The 25,312-nt window shown below is 37.5% G+C and overlaps 1 protein-coding gene across 1 annotated transcript in view; it reads left to right on the top strand.

Moving 5' to 3' along the window:
• Positions 1-25,312, top strand: part of IFT57 (intraflagellar transport 57) — a 73,977-nt gene that overhangs the window by 24,699 nt on the left and 23,966 nt on the right. Inside the window, exon 6 of the mRNA XM_080654748.1 lies at positions 13,490-13,612. Coding sequence (XP_080510874.1) covers positions 13,490-13,612 — 123 coding nt within the window. The remainder of the gene's footprint in view (positions 1-13,489; positions 13,613-25,312) is intronic.

Here is a 25,312-nt window from a genome sequence, read left to right as displayed (position 1 = left end):
ATTTTAATTTTGATATAGCTTTTCTTAGAAGGAAAAATTATTATGGATGGATATTAGGCTTTAAGACTAGCCCAGAAAGTTTTATATTCACTCTTTCCCTCTGATTCCTGCGTGTTTTTGAAATCTGCATTTAGCCAAAGCCTCCCTCAGTGATCATGGGGAGGACACTGGCTCGGTATTGAAGCTCTGACAGTTGGGCAGGGCCTGTAATGGTTAGGGGTGCGGTGGAATGTTCAGAGATGTGAAGGGTGGGGACAGGGAAGGGAGGCTCTGGTGTTAGGGGTGTCCTGTCATTTCTGTTTCTAACTTGAGTATGTGTACTGGAAACTGCCTGCATGTTTAGCAACGATGATGTAATTATGAGTGGTCTTTGTAGCTCCCCTCCATTCTGAAGCTCCATAGAATCACAGCAACAGTGTTCTGGCAGCTTCACACAGATGTGTCATTCTCCTCCCCCAGTGAAGGATGGGAGGAAAGCTGCACGCTCTCTGAATTCTATTTTTAAATGCCCATCACTTCATTTCAAAACATTTTTTTAAACATGCCATAGATACCATTCTTCCTTGAGATGCTAAATTTGAGGTTTTAGAAACCAACTCCTGAGTTAGACAGCATAAAACCAACTATCTGAAAAGGTTTAAGCACAATTGGTTTTTAATTACTTAGCAAAAAATGCATTGTACCGAGAATGAGAGAATATTTAGCTTAAAAAGCAAAGCTGTAAGGATGTAAAAATCTAGGCTTAGAATAAAAAGTGTCATCGTAGCAAGTTTGCAACATTGTAATCAAAAAGAGGAAGAAAATGGATCTACTTTGCTTAATATCTTAAATACTTTAAATTTTCTTCATTTTACATATTATTTACAATTCTCGACAAAATTTCCTTTCTGAGTAATATAGGGGAAAAATACTGTTCTACAATATAACTTGCCCCATAAGTTAGCACAGTTTCCTGTTTGAGGAAAATGTTTTTTTCTTCTTCCTTCCTAAAGCAGTTGAATGTTAGTCCTACTGTGAGAAATCTATTATTTCCCAGGGGAAACAATGAAAACATGACATGTTTAAGTGTGATGGAACACAGTATGACTGAGTAGGTGCTTTTATTTCTCTAGTGACTAACCTGCACCAACCCATCAGTTGTACATCTGGAGGTGAATAGGAAATGTAGGTTAGAGGGAAAAACCTGTACTCACTGCTCAGAAGGAGGCTCAAACAGCAGCTCTTGCTGGGTGTAAAAGAGAGTTTTGCTTGATCTTTAGTGTAATTTTTAAACCTACACTTGAAATAAGAAAGATCCTTATTTTCATCCTGGTTTTATTGCGAGTCTATCCAGAAGTAGGGCAAGGACTTTTCAAGGTTCCTTCCAAATAAGTGTCCATAACTTCAAGGTTTGTAGATTCTGTGGCTGAAATAGTAGTCACAGATGAAATCCTGACTGCATAACTCTAGCCACATGACTAGAGTAAATTAACTTCTCTATGATTCCGCTTTCTTATCTGTAAAATGGGGACAGGATTCTTCCCAGGGTTGTTTAGAGATTACCATAATAACTTGTGGACAGCACCTGTTATGGGGCTGGCATAGATTTTACCCTTGATGCATTTCTTATTTTGTGCAACTTTCTCCTTTCCTGGAGATTGGGATTAGTTACTGACATTCTTATTGCTATAGAAGAATAAAAAAGAGCCACATTCTCTCAATACTAATCAGTTTCTAGATTGCCATGAGTATTTTTGTGTTAGAAGCTTACATAAGATGTAAGTTTACCAAGAAGTTTGATTTTGATGTAAATTGGAAGCCCTGATGATACCATGATTTTATTTTCATAATCTGTGACATGGATTATTATTGAAGGCCCACTATACTAAATCTGCTGTCACATAAGGTCTCTCCTACAGAAATAAATAAGGGGAATTTGAAGAAAAGTGATATAATGATTTTCCCCAGCAATTATTTGAGAGTTGTCATTTTATAAATAGACTAGAGGCCTGGTGCACAAAATTCGTGCACGGGGATGTGTGTCCCTCAGCCCAGCCTGCACCCTCTCCAATCTGGGACCCCTCGAGGGATGTCCAACTGCCCGTTTAGGCACGATCCCGGTAGGATCGTGTCTAAATGGGCAGTCGGACATCCCTCTCACAATCCAGGACTGCTGGCTCCCAACTGCTAGCCTGCCTGCCTTCCTGATTGTCCCTAACTGCTTCTGCCTGCCAGCTTGATCACCCCCTAACCACTCCCCTGCCAGCCTGATAGATGCCTAACTGCTCCCCTTCCAACTTGATTGCCCCTAACTGCCCTCCCCTGCAGGCCTGGTCACCCCTAACTGCCCTCCCCTGCAGGCCTGGGTCCCCTCAAACTGTCCTTCCTTACAGGCCTGGTCGCCCCCGACTTCCCTCCATGCCGGCCTGGTCACCCCTAACTGCCTTCCCCTGCAGGCTTGATTGCCCCCAACTGCCCTCCCTTGCAGGCCTGGTCCCTCCCAACTGTCCCCTCCTGCTGGCCATCTTGTGGTGGCCATCTTGTGCCCACATGGGGGCAGGATCTTTGACCACACGGGGGCAGCCATCTTGTGTGTTGGAGTGATGGTCAATTTGCATATTACTCTTATTAAATAGTATAGAGGCCTGATGCACGGGTGGGGGCCAGCTGGTTTGCCCTGAAGGGTGTCCCGGATCAGGGTGGGGGTTCCCTTGGGGCGTGGGGCGGCCTGGGCGAGGGGCCTGTGGTGGTTTTCAGGCCAGCCACACCCCCTGGCGACCCAAGTGGAGGCCCTGGTATCTGGCATTTATTTAACTTCTATAATTGAAACTTTGTATCCTTGAGCAGAGGCCAGGGCCGGCCAGAGCGGGCGGGAAGCTTGGCTTCCTCAATTGCCGGGGAAACCCAAGCTTCCTGCTTGCTCCATGGCTGCAGCCATCTTGGTTGGGTTAATTAGCGTATTTGCTCCAGATTGGCTGGTGGGCATAGTGGAGGTACTGTCAATTTGCATGTTTCTCTTTTATTAGTGTAGATAGGTTATATTTTCCAAATCAACTCTGATAGGAGATATTTATTATGTAACTCAACATTTTATATGGGCACCTAGAGTATGTGTTTGTTTGTTTTTTTCAGTCCTCTATAAACCTATAATGTTTAAACCCACACACACCCATAACCTCTCACCCCTACCTGTGTTAGTGCTTTGAATGTGTGATTCATGATTCATTTTCATCCAGGGGTTGTAGCCACTAATACCTATGGATGCTGCCTTTGAAATATCTCTCATATCCATCCCTTCAGCTGTGTTTCAAAGTTAGGTATTCTTCCTCTCTGAATTATGTAACAGTAATTTCCTAAATGGTCGTTAGTCGTTATCTTTTAATCCTATGCTCCCACCCCACCCCTTTTATTGAAAATATATTTTACCATACTCCTCTGTCTTACCAAAATGTGACTTTTACCAGGGCATTCTGACATCAGTAACTTCTGATAGTTTTCAATGCCTACAGGTTCATTTATATAGATTATAAAACAATAAATTTGGGGTCTGGCTTTCAAGATCCTTTGCATTTGAATAACTGTCCACATAGCCAACCTTATTTTTTTCCACTGAAATAATTATATTACAGGTAAACAGATCCTTTTATAGGTTTCCAAACACCTCATGAACACAGCTGTTCCCATCCATCCCTTCCTATCCTTCCTCTTTTGTCTCTTAAATAAAACTAGAGGCCTGGTGCACAAAATTCATGCACTGGGGGGTGGGTGGTGTCCCTCAGCCCTGCCTGCACCCTCTCCAATCTGGGATCCCTTGGGGGATGTCCAACTCACAAATTGGGACTGCTGGCTCCCAACCACTTGCCTGCCTGCCTGCCTGATTGTCCCTAACCCAGTGGTTGGCAAACTGCGGCTCGTGAGCCACATGCAGCTCTTTGGCCCCTTGAGTGTGGCTCTGCCACAAAATACCATGGCCTGGGTGAGTCTATTTTGAAGAAGTGGTGTTAGAAGAAGTTTAAGTTTAAAAAATTTGGCTCTCAAAAGAAATTTCAATCGTTGTACTGTTGATATTTGGCTCTGTTGACTAAAGAGTTTGCTGACCACTGCCCAAATCTTCTGCCTGCTAGCCTGATCACCCCCAACCACTTCCCTGCCAGCCTGATCAATGCCTCACTGCTCTCCTGCAGGCCCGATTGCCCCCAACTGCCCTCCCCTGCCAGCCTGGTTACCCCTAACTGCCCTCCCCTGCTGGCCTGGTCCCCCCCAACTGCCCTCCCCTGGTGGCCTGGTTGCCCTCAACTGCCGGCCATCTTGTGACCACATGAGGGTGGCCACCTTGTGACCACATGGGGGCGGCCATCTTGTGCGAGGGCATGGTGGTCAATTTGCATATTACGTCTTTATTATATAGGATATCTTGACATTATCTCTGTACCCGACTCATACTAGTAAATGTTCAAGGTTTAGCTCAAATTCTGCTTCTTACATAACATCTTACTTTATCATCCCAATCCCATTTAATTCTATGACCCATAAATCTTCATAAGACATCACTAGAATGTTTTTTATGAGAATTTTTATCATTTTATTTCCTGTTCTTAGAACAGTACTTGGGTTATAGTAGGGACTAAACAAAGATCTCTTGCATAAAAAAAGGCATTGCACCTTCCTTATGAGTTTTTGCCTCCCCTCTGGCTTAGAGGACAATGTTCACATTCCTGAGCCTTGCTTCTAAGGTTTTTCACATGGTATTCAACTTTTTTTGCTCTGCAATATTTACCTTGCTAAGCCCCTAGTCTCTCTCCTCATTGTGATCTTCACAAGTCATGTTTATACCTATTTTGGCTTTATGATGCTTTCTTGATTATAAACACTTGGCTTGTCTCTTTTCTACCTATTGTTCCATATATCTTTGTGAGGTTACACTGAAACCTCATGTTGCCATTACAATGCACTTCCGTCTCTTACTCAGATACCTATAGCATTTACCACCTGTGCCCTCTAATTTTTGGAAGTTAATCAAACTTATAATTTTACCTGCTCTTATTGAAAAAAAAGTACAAATAAAAATGTGAAAATGTCCACAAATCTTAGCATGCAGATATGAACATTATATTCCTTTATGCATAATTGCTCTGAGATTATATAAGATGCTATTATTTGGTGAATCTGTTGAAGGATATATCGGAATTTTTTGTTCTATCAGTGTAATTTTTTTCTAAGTCTGAAAAAACATACACAGAAATAGATTAATGAAATAGTGCAGAGTTCATAAAATAATCCAAATGTACAGTGATATTAATACATGAAACAATGCAAATCATTGTGGAAAATGGAACTATTCCATTAAATGGTTATAGGATTACAAACTATCAGTTTAGGAAAAAAGGTGGACTCTTCCCTCATATCTTATGCACAAATAAAGCCCCATAGATCAACAAATTAAAAAATGATGAACAAAATCAAAAACATGAGTGACAAGTGTTATATTCATGAGTTGAAATGGGCATGATTAAGCATGGCAAGAAAACCAAAAACCATGAAAGAAAACTACTGGTAAATCTGAATTACATAAAAATTAAAACCTTATATATAGAGGGGTGTGTTGGAGTGGGGAACACCATAAAGTAAATGACAAGAGATAAACCAGGGGAATATAGTTGTAACCTACATGACAAAGGATTGATAGGCATATAGAAGATGTTTCAGCATCTGTGCTCTAGAGTAACAGAGCCTACGGCCTGACAGTAATGATGCGACATTGGGAAAATTCCCTAACTACTCTTTACCTCACTTTACTTATTTGCAAAAATGGGAATAAGACTTCCTTGATTCATGATGTTACTATTGGGCACCTAACCCATATGTGAAACAAAGTACCATGCTTGGCATATAAAAAGAATAACTGCTTTAATATATTGGGGGCGTGCTATGTATTAGGTACTGTGCAAGCCTTTTACATGCTTCATCTACCTTAACCCACACATCAGCCCTTCCAATGAGAGCGATACTAGTATCATCCCCATTTTACAGACAAGAACCCTGAGATTTAGAAAGGTTAAGTAACTTGACCAATAGCAAATAAGTGATGGAGGTGGGATTTGAGCAGAGATGGAACCCATCCTTCTACCATTTACACCATCCTGTGGTGATTCTCAATTCAACTTAATTCCCTCTTCCTTGAGTCTTGGGACTACATATTTAATCTTGACAGTTAGTTGGACTTTCATGTACCTTTCAGAAGGTATATTAATTGAGCCCTTCAAAGGTATTGGGCATTGGCATATCCATGAAGTTGCCATTTCAAAGAAAACAAATTTTATAGAATTAAGGCCATAAATAATTAAACTTATTTTGCATAATCTACAACACCAAGATAATGTCTATAGTAGTTTCTCCATACATACTTCTTAGGGTAGTTTATTTTGGTTTTATTTTGAGAAAAGTAAAAATTCAGAGATGATTTCACCTTACCACTGAGTGTACATTAAAGTAGCTAAAGCAGTAACAAAGGTAGGTGTTTGATAAGTTAAAGAGAAATAATATTGGAAGTTAAATTCTCATTCAAAAGTAATTTCAGATTTCTTATTGGAAAATTAAATTGATTTTGTTTGAATTTGGGGAGCTTTCTTTTTATTTTATTTATAGGAGCATAATTTATTCAAATCTTAGTTCACATTATAAGTCAGGATACATTTTTTTATAGCCTTAAAATTGAACTTAAAAGACCTTTATGAACTTAATATATTCACAGACAGAAGCTATCATCTATTACTTTTGATAGATAATAGCCAGGGTTTAATTTAGTTATTCAGAACAAATGTGAAAATACTTTTTGTATGGTATTAAACATTTTTCTTCATAGTAATGTTATTAAATCATATAAAACCTAATTTGGAAAGATAATAGTGAATCACACTCATGAGTTATGCTGCTTTAATCATGAAGAATAATTAACTTGTAGGGACGTGAAAGGAGTTCACTCTCTGCCTTAACTATGATTTGCTAAAATCATGGGATTTTGAGGGAACACTGTTCTTGATTGAAAGAACTGTGGTTTATCCCTCTATCTAGCTTTTCTAGATTGTCTTTTATTGATAGATGCTAAAGAAAGAGGGACACTAGATACCCTTAGGAGAAATCCTGTTTAATTTATGGTAATACCATATATACTATATTTACTTCTTAGCTTCTTGGCCACCTATCCTGTCTTTAACAAAGCATGAAATTAGGAAGAATGAAAAAAAAAAAAAAAAGCCTCTGAGCAACCAAAATAAGTATATATAACCACTTCCATTTTTTAAAATTTCTATGAAGAGTCCCAACTTGCTCGAGTTCTCACTTTCCGCCCTCTCCTCCTGTATTCTTTCTTTGCCTAAATTCTAACAATCCTAGATATTAGGTTTCCAAACCCACAGCTGTTTAGGAGAAGGAAGAGCTACACCAGGCAATCAAGGAAATATCCAAAGGTGATCCCTTGGCATCTTGATAACAAGAGAAGCTATTGGAATGCTTTAAAAATAGACAAGAATGCATAAAGTTGTGGCTGTCTGTTATCATTTTGCCTAAGATCAGTCATATCCAGTATCCAGTCTGACAGTGGTGCCTCATCCTCCTAGTAAGAGATAGGGATGGGCTTGGTAATTGAAGACTCAAGCATCTCCACTTGCTCTTGCTTCATTACTAGTTTAGTGCTGGGATCTTCTGGCCCTCCCTTCATCTCCCATTTTCACCTGGAAGTCTGTGAATTCTGTTTCTGTCCTGGCCCTTGTGATCTACGTTCTACTGGCCCCAACTGAACTTGTGATTTCTCTGTAACTTCCGACTTGGGATCTTCATTTCCAAGGAAATGTCTTCTCAAGGATGCATGAGCCTTGAGCTTCACTCTTGGGTTCGCCCATGCAGCCATATACACTGAGTGGCCAGATTATTATGATCTCTGAACACATAATAATCTGGCCACTCAGTTGTATAGCCTATGTAATAAAAGGCTAATATGCAAATTGTCCCCTCGACCAGGAGTTCGACCACCAGGCAGGCCAGCCAACCGCCCATGTCCCCTTCCCCTCCCCATTGCCAGGCTGGCCGGACCCCACCCATGCATGAATTCATACACTGGGCCTGTAATATATATGTAAACTGAGTGGCCAGATTATTATCAGAGATCATAGTAATCTGGCCACTTAGTGTATTTTCCCTTTACTAACAGGTTGTTTCTCAATCAGTGATCAAGGAAAGTGTTGTAGGGTATTCATAATTAGACAAGTTTTGGAAATACTTTCATTTATATATGCATACACACACAGAGAACATAGTATTTCTTTAGATGCTTAATCATCCCATTAATATTACCTGGGAAAAGAGGAGATTACTTTACTGGAAAGGATTCTGAGCAGGCCAGTAACACTGCATGCTTGATTCTGGAACATGCCCCACTATTGTAGTCCAAGGTTGTTATGGGATGGTTTACACTGTTGTCTTTAATTCTTCCTTTGGCAGTATTAGAGTCAGTTCTCATCAGTTTCTTTTTCTTAGGACCAATTTTTACCCCCATTAACTAGCCTCAGACTCGTCCTAATAGGCTGTAAACTCTATGCAGGCCTGGATTAAATCCTTTTATCTTTCCACACTGAGCACAGTGCCTGGATTCTCACCTTGCATATTATGGTGAGCTTAACAAATAGCTTATTGGTAAATTAATTAATTATAAATGAGACTTCTGGATAGCCTGTGTATTATTGAGCTTCTAATTGTTTCTTCAGCAGCATTAACTGGAAAACGCAATTTCCCCAGAGCTATTCTTTATCTTAGTTAATGTTATTTCAGAGAGGGACTGTGTCATGATGATATAAAATTTTGATTAAATGGAAACAGCAGTTTATTTCTCTTTTACTAATAGCTTCACATAAAATACCATTTATTAAATGGAGAAACAGTTGGAAAGGAAAGGTTTTCCCAAAGTATGTATTATAACCAAGGCATGGTATATAGCTTTAAAATGATTTATACTTTGTAGGGCTTGCTCAGTCAATGTATCCACTTATCAGGCACTAGGAAATTTTGAGTGAGGAATGAGGTTATGAAATAGATGTGTAACATGGAAGTAGAAAGAGGCTATATAGTTTGAACCAGTTAATGCTGCTCCATCAAGCTTAATGTTCTCTTTTTGACTTTTCTTCACTTAGTAACTGGGCTATTTCCCCCAGTGTGTTAACTGTGGCCTAGGAGTGAAGAAAACTGCTACATCAAAACATTTTAGAACATTGGGAATAGGAGAGAGCAAATCATTGCTTAAGGGACCAGATAATAAGCTAAAAAGAGTAAATGCAACTTACTAAAGGGCCCCATATAAAAACAAAGAACGTATACACAGGGATATCTTAATGGAGAGTTTGATCTCCATGTACCCTACTCTTAGAGTATGAGTCAGATTCATACAGGGTCACTGCTAACCCATTTGCATTTGTGAATATTAGGGAAATGTGCCCTTCCTTGAGTAAAATTTTTGAGTATGTTATGCCAACTTGAACAATTCTATGTTCAAGCCTGAAGAAAGTGAGAATGTGGATGGGTACCCTCTCTGGCCTAGTTTGGGGATTCTGGACTCCACCTTCCTGGTTGAATGAAAGAAGAAGAGGTGGGAATGAGGGCATGGGGTTGGAAGCATTGGCTCAGGGATTTAATCAGTAATAACCAACTTCAATTCACCCAAAGAGTGGCTCCATAAATCAAACCTATTTTTTCTTTTCTTTTTTTTAAGACCTGCAATCAATTTTTAGAGAAGAAAGGAGAGGGAGAGAGAGAAACATCAATGTGAGAGCAGAACATACCATAGATGGGCTGCCTCCTGCACACCCCTTACTGGGGATCAAGCCTAAAACCTGGGCAGGTGCTCAGACTGGGAATTGAACCAACAACCTTTCAGTGCATGGGACAATGCCCAACCAACTGAGCCACACCAGCCAGGGCAAATAAAACGTATTTTTAAATCAGTGCCTAGAATATCTACATTCTGTTAAGAATCATACAAAACTGCTGCTCAGAGGATATGCCCCTTTGGCTTAGCCTGGCTCTGTTGGATTGAGACATGGGGGTCCATAATCCTGGCAGGAGCAAACCTGTGTATATACCACACACCTGCACCAGATGTCAGGCTTTATACCACTAGCAGTGCATACATCCTCCCACCCCTGCCCCCATACCCATAAATCTACCCTGTTTGCTATAGAAAATGAGCCAGTGAAAATTCAGCTTCCTAGAGCTGGGAACAAGTAATGGGATGTGCCATTAAGATGCAATTACCTGGCTCCTCAAAGTATATGCATGCTCAAGGGTGTCAATGTGGAGTTTTATGACTAAGACCTTTCGCCATGGCTCTACGTTTCAACTGGGAGATCCAGCATCTCTCCTTCTGCCATCACATATACTCTCAAATAACTTCACACATGTCTACTTAGTGAACACTGTCGCCCCTTCCTAGCTGTGGTGCTCTTATGCTACCCTGGATTCAATTTATATATAGGTGTACATAGCATTCTATTAAGTAATCAAAATAATACAATGTTTCTGTATTTAAAGGAGCACTGAAATGTTTACAGTAGAATATTGAACATTTTTTATTTAGAGTTTCCACATTCTACTTCTCTTAAATTAATCTTCTATTTTTTATTCTTCTGGTTGTTTAAATAGAATAACAATAAATTCAGACCACATATTGTAAAATGTAAAAGCATATATTAGTTATCCATCTTTTAATTGTGGTTAGACTATAAAGCTCCCTGAATTTCTGAACTAAAAGTAATATATGTCCCTTTGAAGGCTCTGAGTCTATTTAGAACCTGCTAATCTGAGCTAGGAGGTAGAAGAAAGAGGCTTTCTTGTGTCAGCAGTGCCCTGGAGACTCAATTGGGAATGAGTTCAAAGTCCCTGAAGACCTCAGGCTCCCACTAAAATATAAATTCCAATAGAAGGTTATTCTTATACTTAGTTTTAGACTAGATTAGAAAGATTAGTCTAATGAGCTTTCATTTGAGAAGTGTGTTAGTGACATAAATTAACATTGGGAATGTAATTTCACCATGAGGTTGTTGATATAGTATATATAGTCTTTTATTTTTAAATTTTGTATTATGGTATATTTCAAACATATACCAAATTAGAGAGAATATGATAATGAACTCCTATGCAACATTACCCAGTTTCAATGGCTAACATTTTGTCAATTGTGCTTTCTTTAAAGCACCCCTCCTTTATTTGCCCTATAATTTTATTTTATTATTTTTAATTAATTAATTAATTAATTTTTAATTGTTTGAAGTATTACAATAGTAGTACATATGTCTCTTTTTTTTCCCCCATTGACCTCCCCCCCAGGTCCCCCTACCCCCCAGTACATGCCTTTACCTGCCCCCTCCCCCCCCGTGTCTTGTATCCATTGGTTATGCTTATATGCATGCATACAAGTCCTTCAGTTGATCTCTTGCAGCCACCCCCCTCCCCCAACCTCCCCTGCCTTCCCGCTGTAGTTTGACAGTCTGTTCAATGCTTCTTTGCCTCTGTATCTATTTTTCCCCCATTTCTTTCCTTTAAAAAATCTTGCCTCTGCAGACTAGAAATAAACATATAATAACAAAAAATGTTTGAATCCCAATTTCAGTGTCCAACAGTTCTGAGTCCCCGTTTCAATGTCAAACAGTTCCTTACGTGTACATGTCAGCAATGATATCTGGATGGTGGGCACATGGTGGCAATGCAGATCCGACCCTCTCTGGTTGGTCCTAGGCAACCTGCTGCAACGCACAGATGCTGACTGCTAGTGTGGCAAGGCGTCGTCAGCGTCTTCCATCTCTGGACTGTTTCTAATAATCAAGTTTTCAGATTAATTTAAATAGGCTAATTGAAATAAGTGAATATTCAAGAAAATTTAATTGTACTGGACAAAAAATTTTCCTAAATTAGTAACTAAAATTTCTATTGGTAGTTCATCTCATGGTAAAATTCCTGAACATGCAATGAACCTAAAGCAGTCATATTTTTGTGCAAAAAATTAAAATTTAAAGTTATCAAGACTGCATTATAAAATTTACAAAAGCCTCCATTAATCAAAAAAGGGGGGATAGTAGGGTAATATCATGTAAGGAAAAATATCCTATAAGTAAATTATATCTAGAAAATTTTTACTTTACAAAATTAATTTTCATTTGTTATGCTAACAGCAAGACACCCATGAAAAACACACATGGTGTCTAAATAAGACAAAGGAAAATCGTTTGGGTAAAAATAAAAAGGATCCCAAATCAATTATACAGAAAAGATTCCTTTATTAACTTTTGGTCAAGAATATTTTTGTATATTTTCAGAAAACAACTCCAAGACCATGTGGATTCCTGCAACAGAGAGGAATTGACAGGTCTGCCCTATAATTTTAAAGTTAAATTTCAGACATCTTGCCAATTTTTCCTGGAATATTTCAACTTTTATCTCTAGTTTATAAGGCCTTTTTAAAAACAACCACCATGACATTATCATATCTATAAAATTAATAGTTCCTTAATATTGTCTAATGCTCTTCCACATTCAGATTTCCCTGATTGTCTCAACAACATCTTTTTACAGATTGCTTGTTCAAATTAGAATCTATGTAAGTTTTATATACTGTATTTGGCTGCTTATGTCTCTTGGGTTTCTTTTCTTCTATATTAATAAATTTTCATGTTTTTCCTCACATTTTCTTGTAATTTATTGAGGGAGCTTAAGTGGAAAACTTGCTACTAAAACTAATGCATTAGGCTTTATCTTGAAATCATTAATTTATACATTTTTTACTTTTTCAGATTTCTACACACTAGGTGCTAAAATTTGAAGGGCTGGGAAAATGGGGAGCGGGGGGAGAAAGATTTTCTTTTTTATTCAAAAACAGGCATGAATTGATTTTCTTACTCAGCAGCAGAAACCAAATGCAGAAATATGGCCCCACCCTATTAGAGTCAAATAGGTCTGTATTAAATCACATTTGTGAGCTACATTATAGTTTGACCTAACAAAAATATTACTTTAATTCTGAATCCAAAGTCTATAAATGATAAGCCCTTTGCCTCTGGGATCTTATCTTTTTTGTCTTTCAGATTTGGTGTTGTATTGTTAGTAAGACAATGTTTTCTTACCAAACATGTGTTTGTATCTCCTCTACTGTTACCAATTAACATACCTGCATGGCTTGTCCATTTGAAATTATTTCCCATTGAGTTCACTCTGATATCTCAAAAACACTGTCCTTTGTAAAAATAATTGAATCATATATTTGCATCTTTTAAAAAATATTTATTTTGCTATTCTACCAAGTTGGTGCATTATTTTCTTTGAGCATGGATTAGGACAGAAAAGAATTTCTTCTGTCACTGTAATTTTAACACTACCATGCTTGATATAAATTGTGTAGTCCTGCTAAAATGCCTCAAAATTTTACCACTTCTTTTAATAAACTCTCAATCTTGTGATATCTTTCTTTTCTTAGGATTTGAACGAGTCTGCCAAACAAGAAGATATTTTAGAATCTACAACAGATGCTGCAGAATGGAGTTTAGAAGTGGAACGTGTACTACCACAACTGAAAGTCACGATTAGGACTGACAATAAGGTATAGAAGAGAGAACACATTTTGTTCAAATAGAATTTTATAAGGCAATTTCAGGATCAGGCGTACTCCCATGATAACAGAGATTTAAGAAGGGTGTTAGGGCTCAGTTTCCAGTGTTTTGTCTTACTAAAGATTTAATAAATTGTCGTCGAATGAATAAAAAATAATGTAATAAGTCTTTAAAATTATTTGGAAAACATCATGTTTCCCTGGGATTGGAAGTTATTTTCTCAATATATTTTGATATATGTTTTTTTGCAATCCTATTTTATTTACGTGTATAGTGAATGAAATTGAAATGCCATGACTATATACCAACTGAATAGAGTTAGAAGATGATTAAGAACTCTGTTGAAAGACAAAATAGAAGGCATCCTAGAAGCTGCCTTACATTTTCTGTTAACTACATGTAATTATAAGTTAAATATTAAAATAATCAAAAATCATATGCAATACTAGTAAGATGTGGGAATTAAGCCAGATGAACTGGCCCATTTAATGAAGTTTCTGCTTCTTTTTTACAGTTTACAAGTAAGAACTTCAGAACAAGCAAATAGCTGACTAGACAATACTATTCTCAGTTGTACTCTAGTACAGTAATCTTTACAAAAGGGGCTAGAGAGACATCTAGGTAAAGAAATGAAAGAATGTTCTTCCTTGGAGGCTGGAGATGAATCCCAGCATTATGCAGTAAGACTCTAGGGAAGGGTGTCACTCTGAAAATGAGGTCCTGTGTCTGTCCCCAAAGTAGAAACCTACAAAGATTGCAGTTTTCAGGGTGCCCTGGAAGCTAATTCATTCTTAGACTGACTGGGTTTGGGCTTGTAGAACTGTACCCTAGAGAAAGTAAGAAGTAGACTGGACTACTAGGGCAGTCTTAGAACAGGATAAGGATGGATAGCAGAGGTATAACTAGACTGTGAACAGCTGTGGAACAAACTTTATTTAAAAGAAGTGGACAAGTCTCATAGCCTGTTTGCCATATATTTATTCAGTCATTATGGAGGACAGCTATTATTTAACTGCATTGGGGGTGAATTAATTTTTTACATATCTTTTACCTATAAATACACATTAATAAGAATTTCTTCACTGATTAGATCTCTGCTGAAAGTTATAATTTGCAAAAAAATGTATTTTTTTACATAAAAATCCAATTTCTGATTCTCTCATTTTGTTAGGACAAAGTCTCTTCATAAAATTAAAAACCACTGTTATTGTGAATCTAGTTAGAATGACATGTTAAAATAATTGTGTGGTTGGGAACTCTCAAGTACACCTTAATCCCACATGGAACAAGTTTAATTTGTTTACTTTCAAGCTAAGTAAACTCTTGAAATCAAACATCTCATTTAGAACTTAATAGGTTTTTTAAGTAAACACTGTTATTGATTTCTACATAATAGAAGTAACTGAATAAAGAAAGAGTGTAAGTGTAATTGCCAGCACGCACATTTTTACAAAACTAAGTGTAGGTCAGATTCTGTTACAAACCAATATATACTATAGTAATCAAAATCATGGATTCTTAGAGAATCAGTGTTCTGCTTTGGGGAAGAATTAACCATTTGAAAGTTGGACTCTTAGTCTCATGCCACAGGTTATCAGCCTTAATCTTATGAGGACATATGGTGCCAAATTAATTATGCAATCAGACTTTATAGGCAACATTCCAAAATGTCAGATAAAGTTTTGGGTATTTTTTAGTATTTTTTAGAATATGTGAATATCACTTTGAATTTTTGTGGTAAAACATACTGATCTGAAGTCGTATAGTATTGCTTTTTCAGAATTCTGTAGATCATTTGATCTTTGTGTCCAGTATTTCACAAACTTATTTTTGCTAAGTATTTCAGATGTAGCAAATGGGAAATACAGTTTTAGGGTCAATTCTTTATTCAGCTTCTTTAAGAAAAATAAAATTATACATTGAATTGAGAAAATAAGGTAACTACTGAATAGAGAAATATTTTTTATGATTCAGAAATAAAAATAATCTGCTTACATATGAGGTTTCTCACGGAGTCATTACCCTCATTCTTCAGAGGTTGACCCCAGCATCATGGTATATCCCATTCTTCCTCAACTTTTCACTCTACCAAAACCAAACTCTCTTCTTTATTTTGGCCAAAACAATAACCTTTCACTCAAAACAGGTTGTTTTGGGACATACAGAGATTTCAATTTTGTGTTTGAGGGAAAAAAAATTATTTTCAGATCAATATGTTTTACTAATCACTGTTAGATTAATTTTGAAGGAGCATAGATATGTCAGAGATAAGTAATAAAGGGCCTTCATTATTTAAATCCATTATAAATTTCTTTTAAATGACCTCATGTTAGTAGTAAATAAGTCCCATATTTATTTGGCACTAAATCAAATGTTTGTTTTGCTTTTTTTCCTCTCAAGTTCAGTTTATTCCTTATATGTTTCCTAGCAGAGAACTGCAGAAAAGCAAATCTCCTTTTCTGTGGGTTTTGTGTGTGTGTGTGTGTGTGTGTGTGTGTGTGTGTGTGTGTGTTTTGCATATTATACTATGTATGATTTGATGAGATACTATGATATACCAATATTTTATTTTGTGTATTCTCCATGAGGTTGCAGTAAGGTTTTTATTGTGGGCCAGATTGTCCCTGTTTCTGGCATCACTTGTTACTGTTTCCAGTTCTCAAAGAATATAAACAAATTTTAATATTAGCTTAAACAAATTGCAATTAGGAAAATAAATATGCAGCCAAAAATACAAATAGTATGTTCTGAAATGGAGATAAAAGATTTTGTCATATGCTAGCTTGAATGGACTATATTAGTAGTTCCTTTTTTAGAGTTGCTTATAGGGAATACTCCTGGTGATTACTTCTAGAGCAATTATACACTCAGGGACCAACTCAGATCTGCCCCAACTAGGAATAATGTGGCTAAAGCTTCAGTAAGATGTTTTCGTGGGAGTCAATAAATTTAGCCAAATCCTACTCATTCCACTCTAGTTAGTGCCTCAGTTATCGCCAAGTGAGTAAGGCTCAAGAATTAATGCCTTAGAAGGGCAGTCTGAGGACAACTAGAGTAGATATTGGTACCACCTAATAAAAACCATCTATAAGAATTGTTGCTACACTGTGATCCTGTATCGTGTACTTTTGTTCTTTCCTTCCTTATTTTTTACTGTTTATTTCTCTTACCCTTTTCTACTGTGTTTTTTTTATCTTTCGTATTGTTCTTTGCTAAACCAAATAGTGCTCACAAGTGTTATATAACTACTCTGGTGAAATTTGAAACTAAGAGCGAACATCTGTGATTATTATCAGATTTAAATCTGTAACTAGTCAAGAATTATTTTAATCTCTGAGTCTTCTTAAAATACATTTTTGTGCCCGGATATCGTGGTTAGGTTCCTAGTCAGGGCACATGCCTGAGGTGCAGACTCAATTCCCAGTAGGGGGTGTACAGGAAGCAACTAATCAATGATTCTATCTCATCATTGATGTTTCTATTAGTCTCTCCTTCCCCCTTCCTCTCTCTGAAATCAATAAAAGCATATTAAAATTATTTTAAAATATACTTTTTTATTTTAATTATTAAAATAACTAGAGGCCTGGTGCACGAAATTTGTGCACAGCAGGGGTGTGTCCCTCAGCCCAGCTTGCACCCTCTCCAATCTGGGACCCCTCGAGGGATGTCCAACTGCCCATTTAGGCCTAATCCCACTGAGATTGGGCCTAAACGGGCAGTAGGACATCCCTCTCACAATCCAGGACTGCTGGCTCCCAACCACTCACCTGCCTGCCTGCCTGCCTGATTGCCCCTAACTGCTTCTGCCTGTGAGCCTGATCACCCCCTAGCCACTCACCTGCTAGCCTGATTGACACCTAACTGCTCCCTTGCTGGCCTGATTGCCCCTAACTGCCCTTTCCTGCCAGCCTGGTCACCCCTAACTGCCCTCCCCTGCAGGCCTTGTCCCTCCCAACTGCCCTCACCTGCAGGCCTGGTCGCTCCCAACTGCCCTCCCCTGCCAGCCTGGTCGCCCCTAACTGCCCTCCCCTGCCGGCCTGGTCACCCCCAACTGCCCTCCCCTGCAGGCCTGGTCCACCCCAACTGCCCTCCCCTGCATGCCTGGTCCCCCCAACTGCCCTCCCCTGCTGGCCTGATCACCCACAACTGCCCTCCCTTGCAGGCCTGGTCGCTCCCAACTGCCTTCCCCTGCTGGCCTGGTTGCCCCTAACTGCCCTCCCCTGCCGGCCTGGTCACTCCCAACTGCCCTCCCCTGCAGGCCTGGTCCCCCCCAACTTCCCTCCCCTGCTGGCCTCGTTGCCCCCAACTGCCCTCCCCTGCAGGCCTGGTCCACCCCAACTGCCCTCCCCTGCTGGCCTGATCACCCACAACTGCCCTCCCCTGCCAGCCATCTGTGGCAGCCATCTTGTGTCCACATGGGGGCAGCCATCTTGTGTGTTGGAGTGATGGTCAATGTGCATATTACCTCCTTATTATATAGGATATGAAAGCATTATTTCAAAGGAAGAGGGTCCAGTCAGTATGCTGTGAATTAGAAGGTAGCAATCACACATTTAGTCCAACTATCAATTTCTAATTTATTCAGCCAAAGTTTTAGAAACTTAGTGGAAATGTGGTAGCCATAAAGACCCAGAAAAGATGTAGTGTATCTCACACACCTTCCCTTAGCACCCAGAATTTATATTTACACCACTTACTAGTTGTGTGACCCAGGGCAAGCTATGATACCTCTCTGTTCTCCTTTCCCCATCTATAAAATGGGACTCATTATATTACTTACCTCACAGAATTGTTGTGAATTACCAAAAACAATGTCTGACAAATAGTTAATACCTAATAAATGTTAATTATTGTTATGTTACAATATTGTTACGATAATATTGCTTTCTATCATTGCCCTCTTATATTCATTTTCTATATCAGTATTCAGGAAGAATTCACAAAATTTCTTCCTGAAATTTTGCTTCCATCCCTTAAGGGAATATTTATAAATATCAGACTTATATTCTTACATGTAGATATAATCAGATTCATGTTAATATCACTTTGGTCAATCTTCCTAGTTCTTTCTAGGACTAAAAGTACATATAATACGATGATAATAACAGTAATAACTGACATTTACTGAGTGGTCACTGTGTGCCAAGTGCTCTTCTTAGCACTTCACATACATTAACTCATTTGATCCTTTCCACTGCCCTTTGAGATGCAGATACCTTCTACTACAGATAAAGAAACTGAAACATAGAGAAGTAATTTGCTTTTGGTACTTGAACCTACAACCCAGGCTCTTCCCTATTTGGTTAGTAACAATATAGCATACTAGTTAAAAGCACAAATTCTGAGTTCAGTTTGCTTGAGTACAAATTCTGGCTCTAATTCTTATTAACTATTGGACTCAACCACTCTGTGCCTCAGTTTCCTAATCTATAAAGTGGAGTTCAATATAAAACCTACCTCAAAGAGTTATTAAAAGGATGAAAGGAATTAACATATCTAAAGGACTTAGAATGATGCCAGAAGACTTAAAATATTTTAACCATTATTTCTGTGTGCTTTTATCTATATAGTTGAAATTGTACCTCGTTTTTGTGACATGATGTAACATCATGGGCATTTCCACATATCCCTAAAAATTATAAACCATAGTTTTAGATGCTGTCTGTAGTGCTGAAAGGTTACTATTAATCTCCATCTGAGTACCAGGTGGCACAGAGATGGCTTGGCCAACCTCAGCAGGTTGGCGTCAGAACAGGAAGTCCAGGGTCTGGGTACAGCAATGACAGGGTAGAGTCATGGTTAATATGGGCAAGCATAAGGACCATAAGATCTGAGAACACGTACCAAAGGCAAGAAATGGAATTTGCTGATGTGTCTTTTTAGAGAAACAAGTGGTTGTTGAAGGTAGAAGTCCATTTGAAAGGCAAAACATGAGAGCAGGAAGCAGAAATGAAGGTTAAAATAAAATTAGATTTAGAAATCTTGTGTAATTACTCATCGCTGCAAGAATTTACAGCAATAAATTCTTTTAAACCTATAGTCAGATCTGCCTGTAGGTTGTAGCTGCTGTTACCTTTTCAACCATGTGAAATACCCTTCTCCAGGGTATTTTATGACAGTTATTGAAGGGTAATATTTTCCTACATGATTGAAATATTCTTAACTCTATTATAGTATTATTTTTTTTAACTCAAGTGAATCATCGACAGTTGCGAAGTTAAATTATAATACTAGTTGAAACTGAGCTGCCAAAGAATTCTACATGTCTTCTATTTCTGGGGCAATAGAAAATGTGTGTGTGTGTGTGTGTGTGTGTGTGTGTGTGTGTGTGTGTGTATTCACTTTTTGTATTTGATTAATTTTGCATCACTAAATATTTAATGCTGTTTCTTGAGGAAAATTATTCTATCTCTTTGAGTTTTCTTTTTACTGTGAGAAAAGCCTTTATATGACTGTGTGGAAATAAACAGAGACCACCTAAATGAGAGCAAAAGCTGTTTATTCAGAGCTTGCTATAGCAAGGGAGCCAGCCACATTCACTTGCATTTGGCAGAGACTCAAAGGCAGACAGAAAAACTTAGAGGGCAGGGGAGTGGGGGGGGGGGGGAGGAGGAGGGAAGAGGAAGCTTTAGATATGTTCAGATGGCTGGAAATTTGGAAGCAGGCTCTGTAGAGACGGGACCTCCAATGTGATTGATTAGGGGAAGATATTTGGCTTTGTCTGATTGGTTTTACACTGGAAGTGGGGGTAGGGAAAAGCTGGCAGTTATTAAGTCTTGACCATTTTGGGCAGATTGCTACAGACTTTAGCTTCCAGGATTAGTTGCTGCAGATTGTGGGTCAGAATTCTGTTTTGAATAATGGTCTGGCTGTTGTGTGTTGTCCATTTGTATACAGTCATGTGCCTCATAAAGATGTTTTAGTAAATGACGAACTTCATCTAAGATGGTGGTCCCATAAAATTACAATGGAGCTAAAAAATTTCTATAGCCCAGTGACCTTGTAGCTGACATTAATAGAGAGTAATGTTCATGATGCATTACTTGCTTACAAGCAAATATATGATGAAAATAAAAAACAAAGCAAATCACCATGGACATATTTCTGAAAAGAGTGACACCTCCTTAAAGAAGAGCCTCAGGCATGTCCTTCAGGAGGTTTTCCAGAAAAGCACTGTTACCATAAGAGATGATAGCTCCATGTGTGTTACTGCCCCTGAAGACCTTACAGTGGGATAAGATGGGAAGGTGGGAGACACTGATACTGATGGTCCTGACCTTGTGTGGAGGCCTAGGCTAATCTGTGTTTGTGTTTTAGTTTTTAACAAAGAAGTTTAAAAAGTAAAAAAAGAAAAAAACTTATAGAATAAGAATTTTTATTTAAAAATTTTGTATAGCTATACTGTGTGTTTCTGTTTTAAGCTGTATTATTTCAAGAGTTGGAAAGTTAAAAATTTTATAAGTTTATAAAGTAAAAAGTTATAGTAAGCTAAGGTTAATTTATTATAAAGAAAAATACTGTTTTTATCTTTATTGTTCAAAATATTACAGATGTCTCCTTTGTGTTTTTCCCCATTGCCCCCCTCCAGCCCACACCTGCCCCTTCCAGGCCTTCACCACATTATTGTCTGTAGTGTAGCCTAATTGTACAGTATTTATAAAATTTGCTGTAAAACAGTACGTTATGCTACAACAGCAGCAGCCTCATACATCTTGCTCTTGATTTAATCTCATGTTGTCTTGTAAATTTAGTGTAACCTAAGCTTACAGTATTCATAAAGTCTACAGTAGTTCTAGGCTTTCTCACTCACCACTCACTCCAGTCCTGCAAGCTCCATTTGTAAGTGTCTTGTAGAGATATATAATTTTTTATCTTTTTTACCATATTTTTACTGTACCTTTCCATTGTTTAGATACACAAATACCATTGTGTTACAGTTGCCTACAGTATTCAGTACAGTAATATTGCTGTGTAGGCTTATAGCCTAGGTCCTAGGAGCAATAGGACTATACTGGATAGCCTAGGCATGTAGTAGGCTATACCATCTAGGCTTGTGTAAGTGTACTCTATGATGTTCACACAATGATGAAATCCCCTAACAACACATTTCTCAGAATGTATCTCTTGCATTAAGCACGTCAAGACTATATATTCAGTCTCTCAACTTCATGCATTGAACCAAGGGAAAGTGGCTGCTTAAAATAATCAATCTTATTAGTCTTTATCAGGAGAATGAATTTTTTCAAGTCCAGGGTTTTTACCATAATATAAACCAAGTAAACATTAATATACAGTATATTTCTCTTCCCCAGAAATAAGAGCAGAAAGTGTGAAATCAGTTTTCAACTAAACCTTACATAGGTCTCTTTCTTCAATTTTACAGTATTTAGTCTTAAATATTGTATAATGATTTAATATTAGGTATTTAATGCAATGAACAAATGTTCTATCATGCTTTAATGCCGTATGGATATTGTAATTAAAATTTTGATTAATAACTTAGATTTTTTTCAAATTATAATTAAATGTTTCCTGCTTTGTTGTTTTAAAAGACAGTTGGCTAGGTACCTCCTTCATTTCACCAAAAAGTCTCTAGTCATTATGTAAATCTTTACTACATTACAGGGGATTTAAATCGAGATTTTTTTTTTAAGGCTTTGGAAGTACCAAAGCATGTGTTTCTAATTATTTCAAGCCTTTGATTCACCAAACAGATTTTTTTTTTTTTTACATCCTTACCTGTTCTTCAGTGTCTGACTTTTTCAGGGTGGAGTTGTAAAAAGAACCTTAAACTTTAAATTTCAACTCTAAGCAATTGGATTTTGTTTTAACATAAATAAACTGTATAGGTAGTGCCTTGGTTGATTCACAGCAAGAAACCTTTTGGGAAGTGTCATTGTGCTAAGGAAAAAATCATTGCAGTAGTCTTGAGCCTTTGGGCTCTCTAGTCACTTTGAGAGCTAAAACCTAGGAGGGAGGAGCGAAGCCTTCTTTAATCAGCAGATGGAATTCCATTTGAATGAACCTAGAGGGACTACAGAATTACTGTATTAGATCTAAGTCTCTTCAAATTAGAAGCCAAATCCTGCAGAAATGTACAATGGTAGGCTTTCTCTTTTTACTATTGTAGACAAATCTGTATCTGGAAGAAATAGAAGATATTTTTCTTATTCCAAAACACTGAAGAGAGTAACTTGCTTTGACCTTCTCCCATCACTGCATTTGGATGCAGTGTAAGAAGAGTGATAATAAAATTTAGCTTTCTTAATATTTCTGACCTGAAATGATTTATAAATTGTTACAGTTTGAGCATAAAGAGTATTTCTTAAGATTTGTGCTCTGGTTGTTGAGTAGGCTCTATTGATAGGATTCTTGTATCCATGAGCAAAAGATATAATATATTGTGTGGGCTAGGATACAGGAATACATATATATATGTAAGTCATTACAATGAGATTCTATTATATGAATAATGGAGACACTACATTTATCATTCTTATAGATTTTCTAATAGACCTTTCATTGAAAAATATACTTTTTAAAGTAAGGCATCACATTTTAAAAAAAACACAACAGCTTTTACAATTACCAGTAACAAATGTAAATACAGGTGGCAATACGTTGGTCTCCATGAGGCTCTATGCAAGAGTAATAGCTCCAATTACTGTCATAAATGTTTGTAATTATATCTATTGCTGCCTGGCAATAAATGCTTTTTAATATAGTAAGGCCATAAATGTACCTGCTGCTGTTGTTTAAACAAAATACAATTTTCAGCAAATTTATCCTTGAAACACCTGCTATAATCAAAAAGAGGTGAATGCTATCAAAATAAACTGCCTAAATTAACTAGACACATATACATTTTTAGAGCAGCCTGCATGATTACTCAACTGCTACATCGTCTCAGAGAATGAGGGGAAATAGTCACTGATGGACTTATGCAAGCAAGCTTTCTTTAAAGGAGACTATACAAAACAAAATACTGTTTTGGATTTTTAAAATATTGTGTCATTTTGTTGACTTCAAGTTGTATTCACAAATTCAGCTGTTGTTTTTCTCTTTCCTTTGTAGCATGTGGGTCAAGGACAAATATCAGAGTTGTAGGGAAAAATACTGTGCTTAAAAATTATACACATAAAAATACTGCAAATGGGTGCAGAAAAACCCAGCCATTCTTAAGTAATTGGAAAGGATTTTTAGCTGCTGCTGTCACAGTCTTGTTGAACATTCAGGATATTCTGTATTTAAAGGTAGTTGATGATGACTTCCTTGTTATTTACCCTCCTGTGATAAATGTTGCAACTGGATCAGGGAAAGGTTTCATTTATCACAGTGGAAATAGAACAAGTGTTTGTGCTTCAGAGATTACTATTAGCTCTAACTGAAAGAACATCAGTGGTAGCAGATTTTAAGAAAATAACCAATAAAGACTGCATGCTACATAAATACTGCAGAGGGGAGTTACTAATGCCTTATAGTAGATATACCTCAAATAGACATTTGTGATTAAGAGCAGTGAATTAATACATATTGATTATAATTAAAATTTCTACACTGCCTAAATATTTCATTATTGCAAAGTATAATTTAATGTTTCCTTTAAATTACTTAATATAAAATATGAATTGAAGCAGAAACCATTTATCATTGGGCTGCCCTATAAAATGTACTTTTTAATTGGCTTGATTCATTTTCTTAATCAACGATACTAGAGTAGTTCTCACTATCACTGTGTTTTATTACAAATTTCTCATAGGGTGTCCCAAAATAATTACACACACTTTGAATAATTATGAATTCTAGTGGGTTAAATCTGAAAAGAAAGAAACATCAACTGAGCTATCAAAAATGTATGTGTATACATATATATTTGGACACCCTATATTTGGACAAATTTTGCTCCCATAGTTTTTATCCCATTATATTTGTTAACTTATGCCAAGGTAAAACTTATGTTTCTTGGTTCTTCATATATGCAGATGACTTTTATATTTTAAGTCTTTTGTTTGTTTTTTGAGCATCAGTATGAAATCAAAGTTTTGATTAGTAGATTCTTGAAATTGAGAGGAACTGTCAAGGTTGTTCCTTCTGTAACTGAACAACCGAGGGGTCCAGGCTGCCTGTCACTACTTGAGCCAATTAAGCAGAGACAGAATTGAATCATATATGAGCAGGCAGTATGGGAGAGCAGCAGGTCATCCACAAAAATCTGCTCTGACCCCCCTTATCAGTTGGCTGGTTATATACAAAGGAGAAGATAGTTACATGCAGCTGCAAACTGCAAGTGTAACATGGAAAGGGAGGGTAGAGTCTGCAGTCTGGCCTTCAGGAGCTCAAAGTCTGATAAGGTGGCTAATCTTCTATGATGTTACAAACAGCTCAGCCCATTCCTGGGATCAAAGAATGGTCAGTATTTTTTGGAAAAAAAAACAAAAAAAAACAAAAAAAAAACTCCCAGAGGGGGTCAAGGTCTTGGCACAGAAACCAAATCAAAGCATATCCTGTCCTTGGTCTATTCTCAAAATGTATTTCTTTTCTATGTAATGGACCCATCAAGGCATCTTATCATTTTACATCCTGTTTCATCTTCCTGTTTCCCAGGGTCTGTAAGAAAACTTATTATTTATAGTTAGTAAGGTGAATAATTACTAGACAACTGTGACTCTGTTCTCATTACATGCCCTGCC

The sequence above is a fragment of the Plecotus auritus genome (assembly GCF_963455305.1).
Source record: "Plecotus auritus genome assembly, chromosome: 2".
Lineage (NCBI taxonomy): Eukaryota > Metazoa > Chordata > Mammalia > Chiroptera > Vespertilionidae > Plecotus > Plecotus auritus.
Note: the sequence above shows the minus strand (reverse complement) of the source record. Positions and strands in the feature narration are given on the sequence as shown.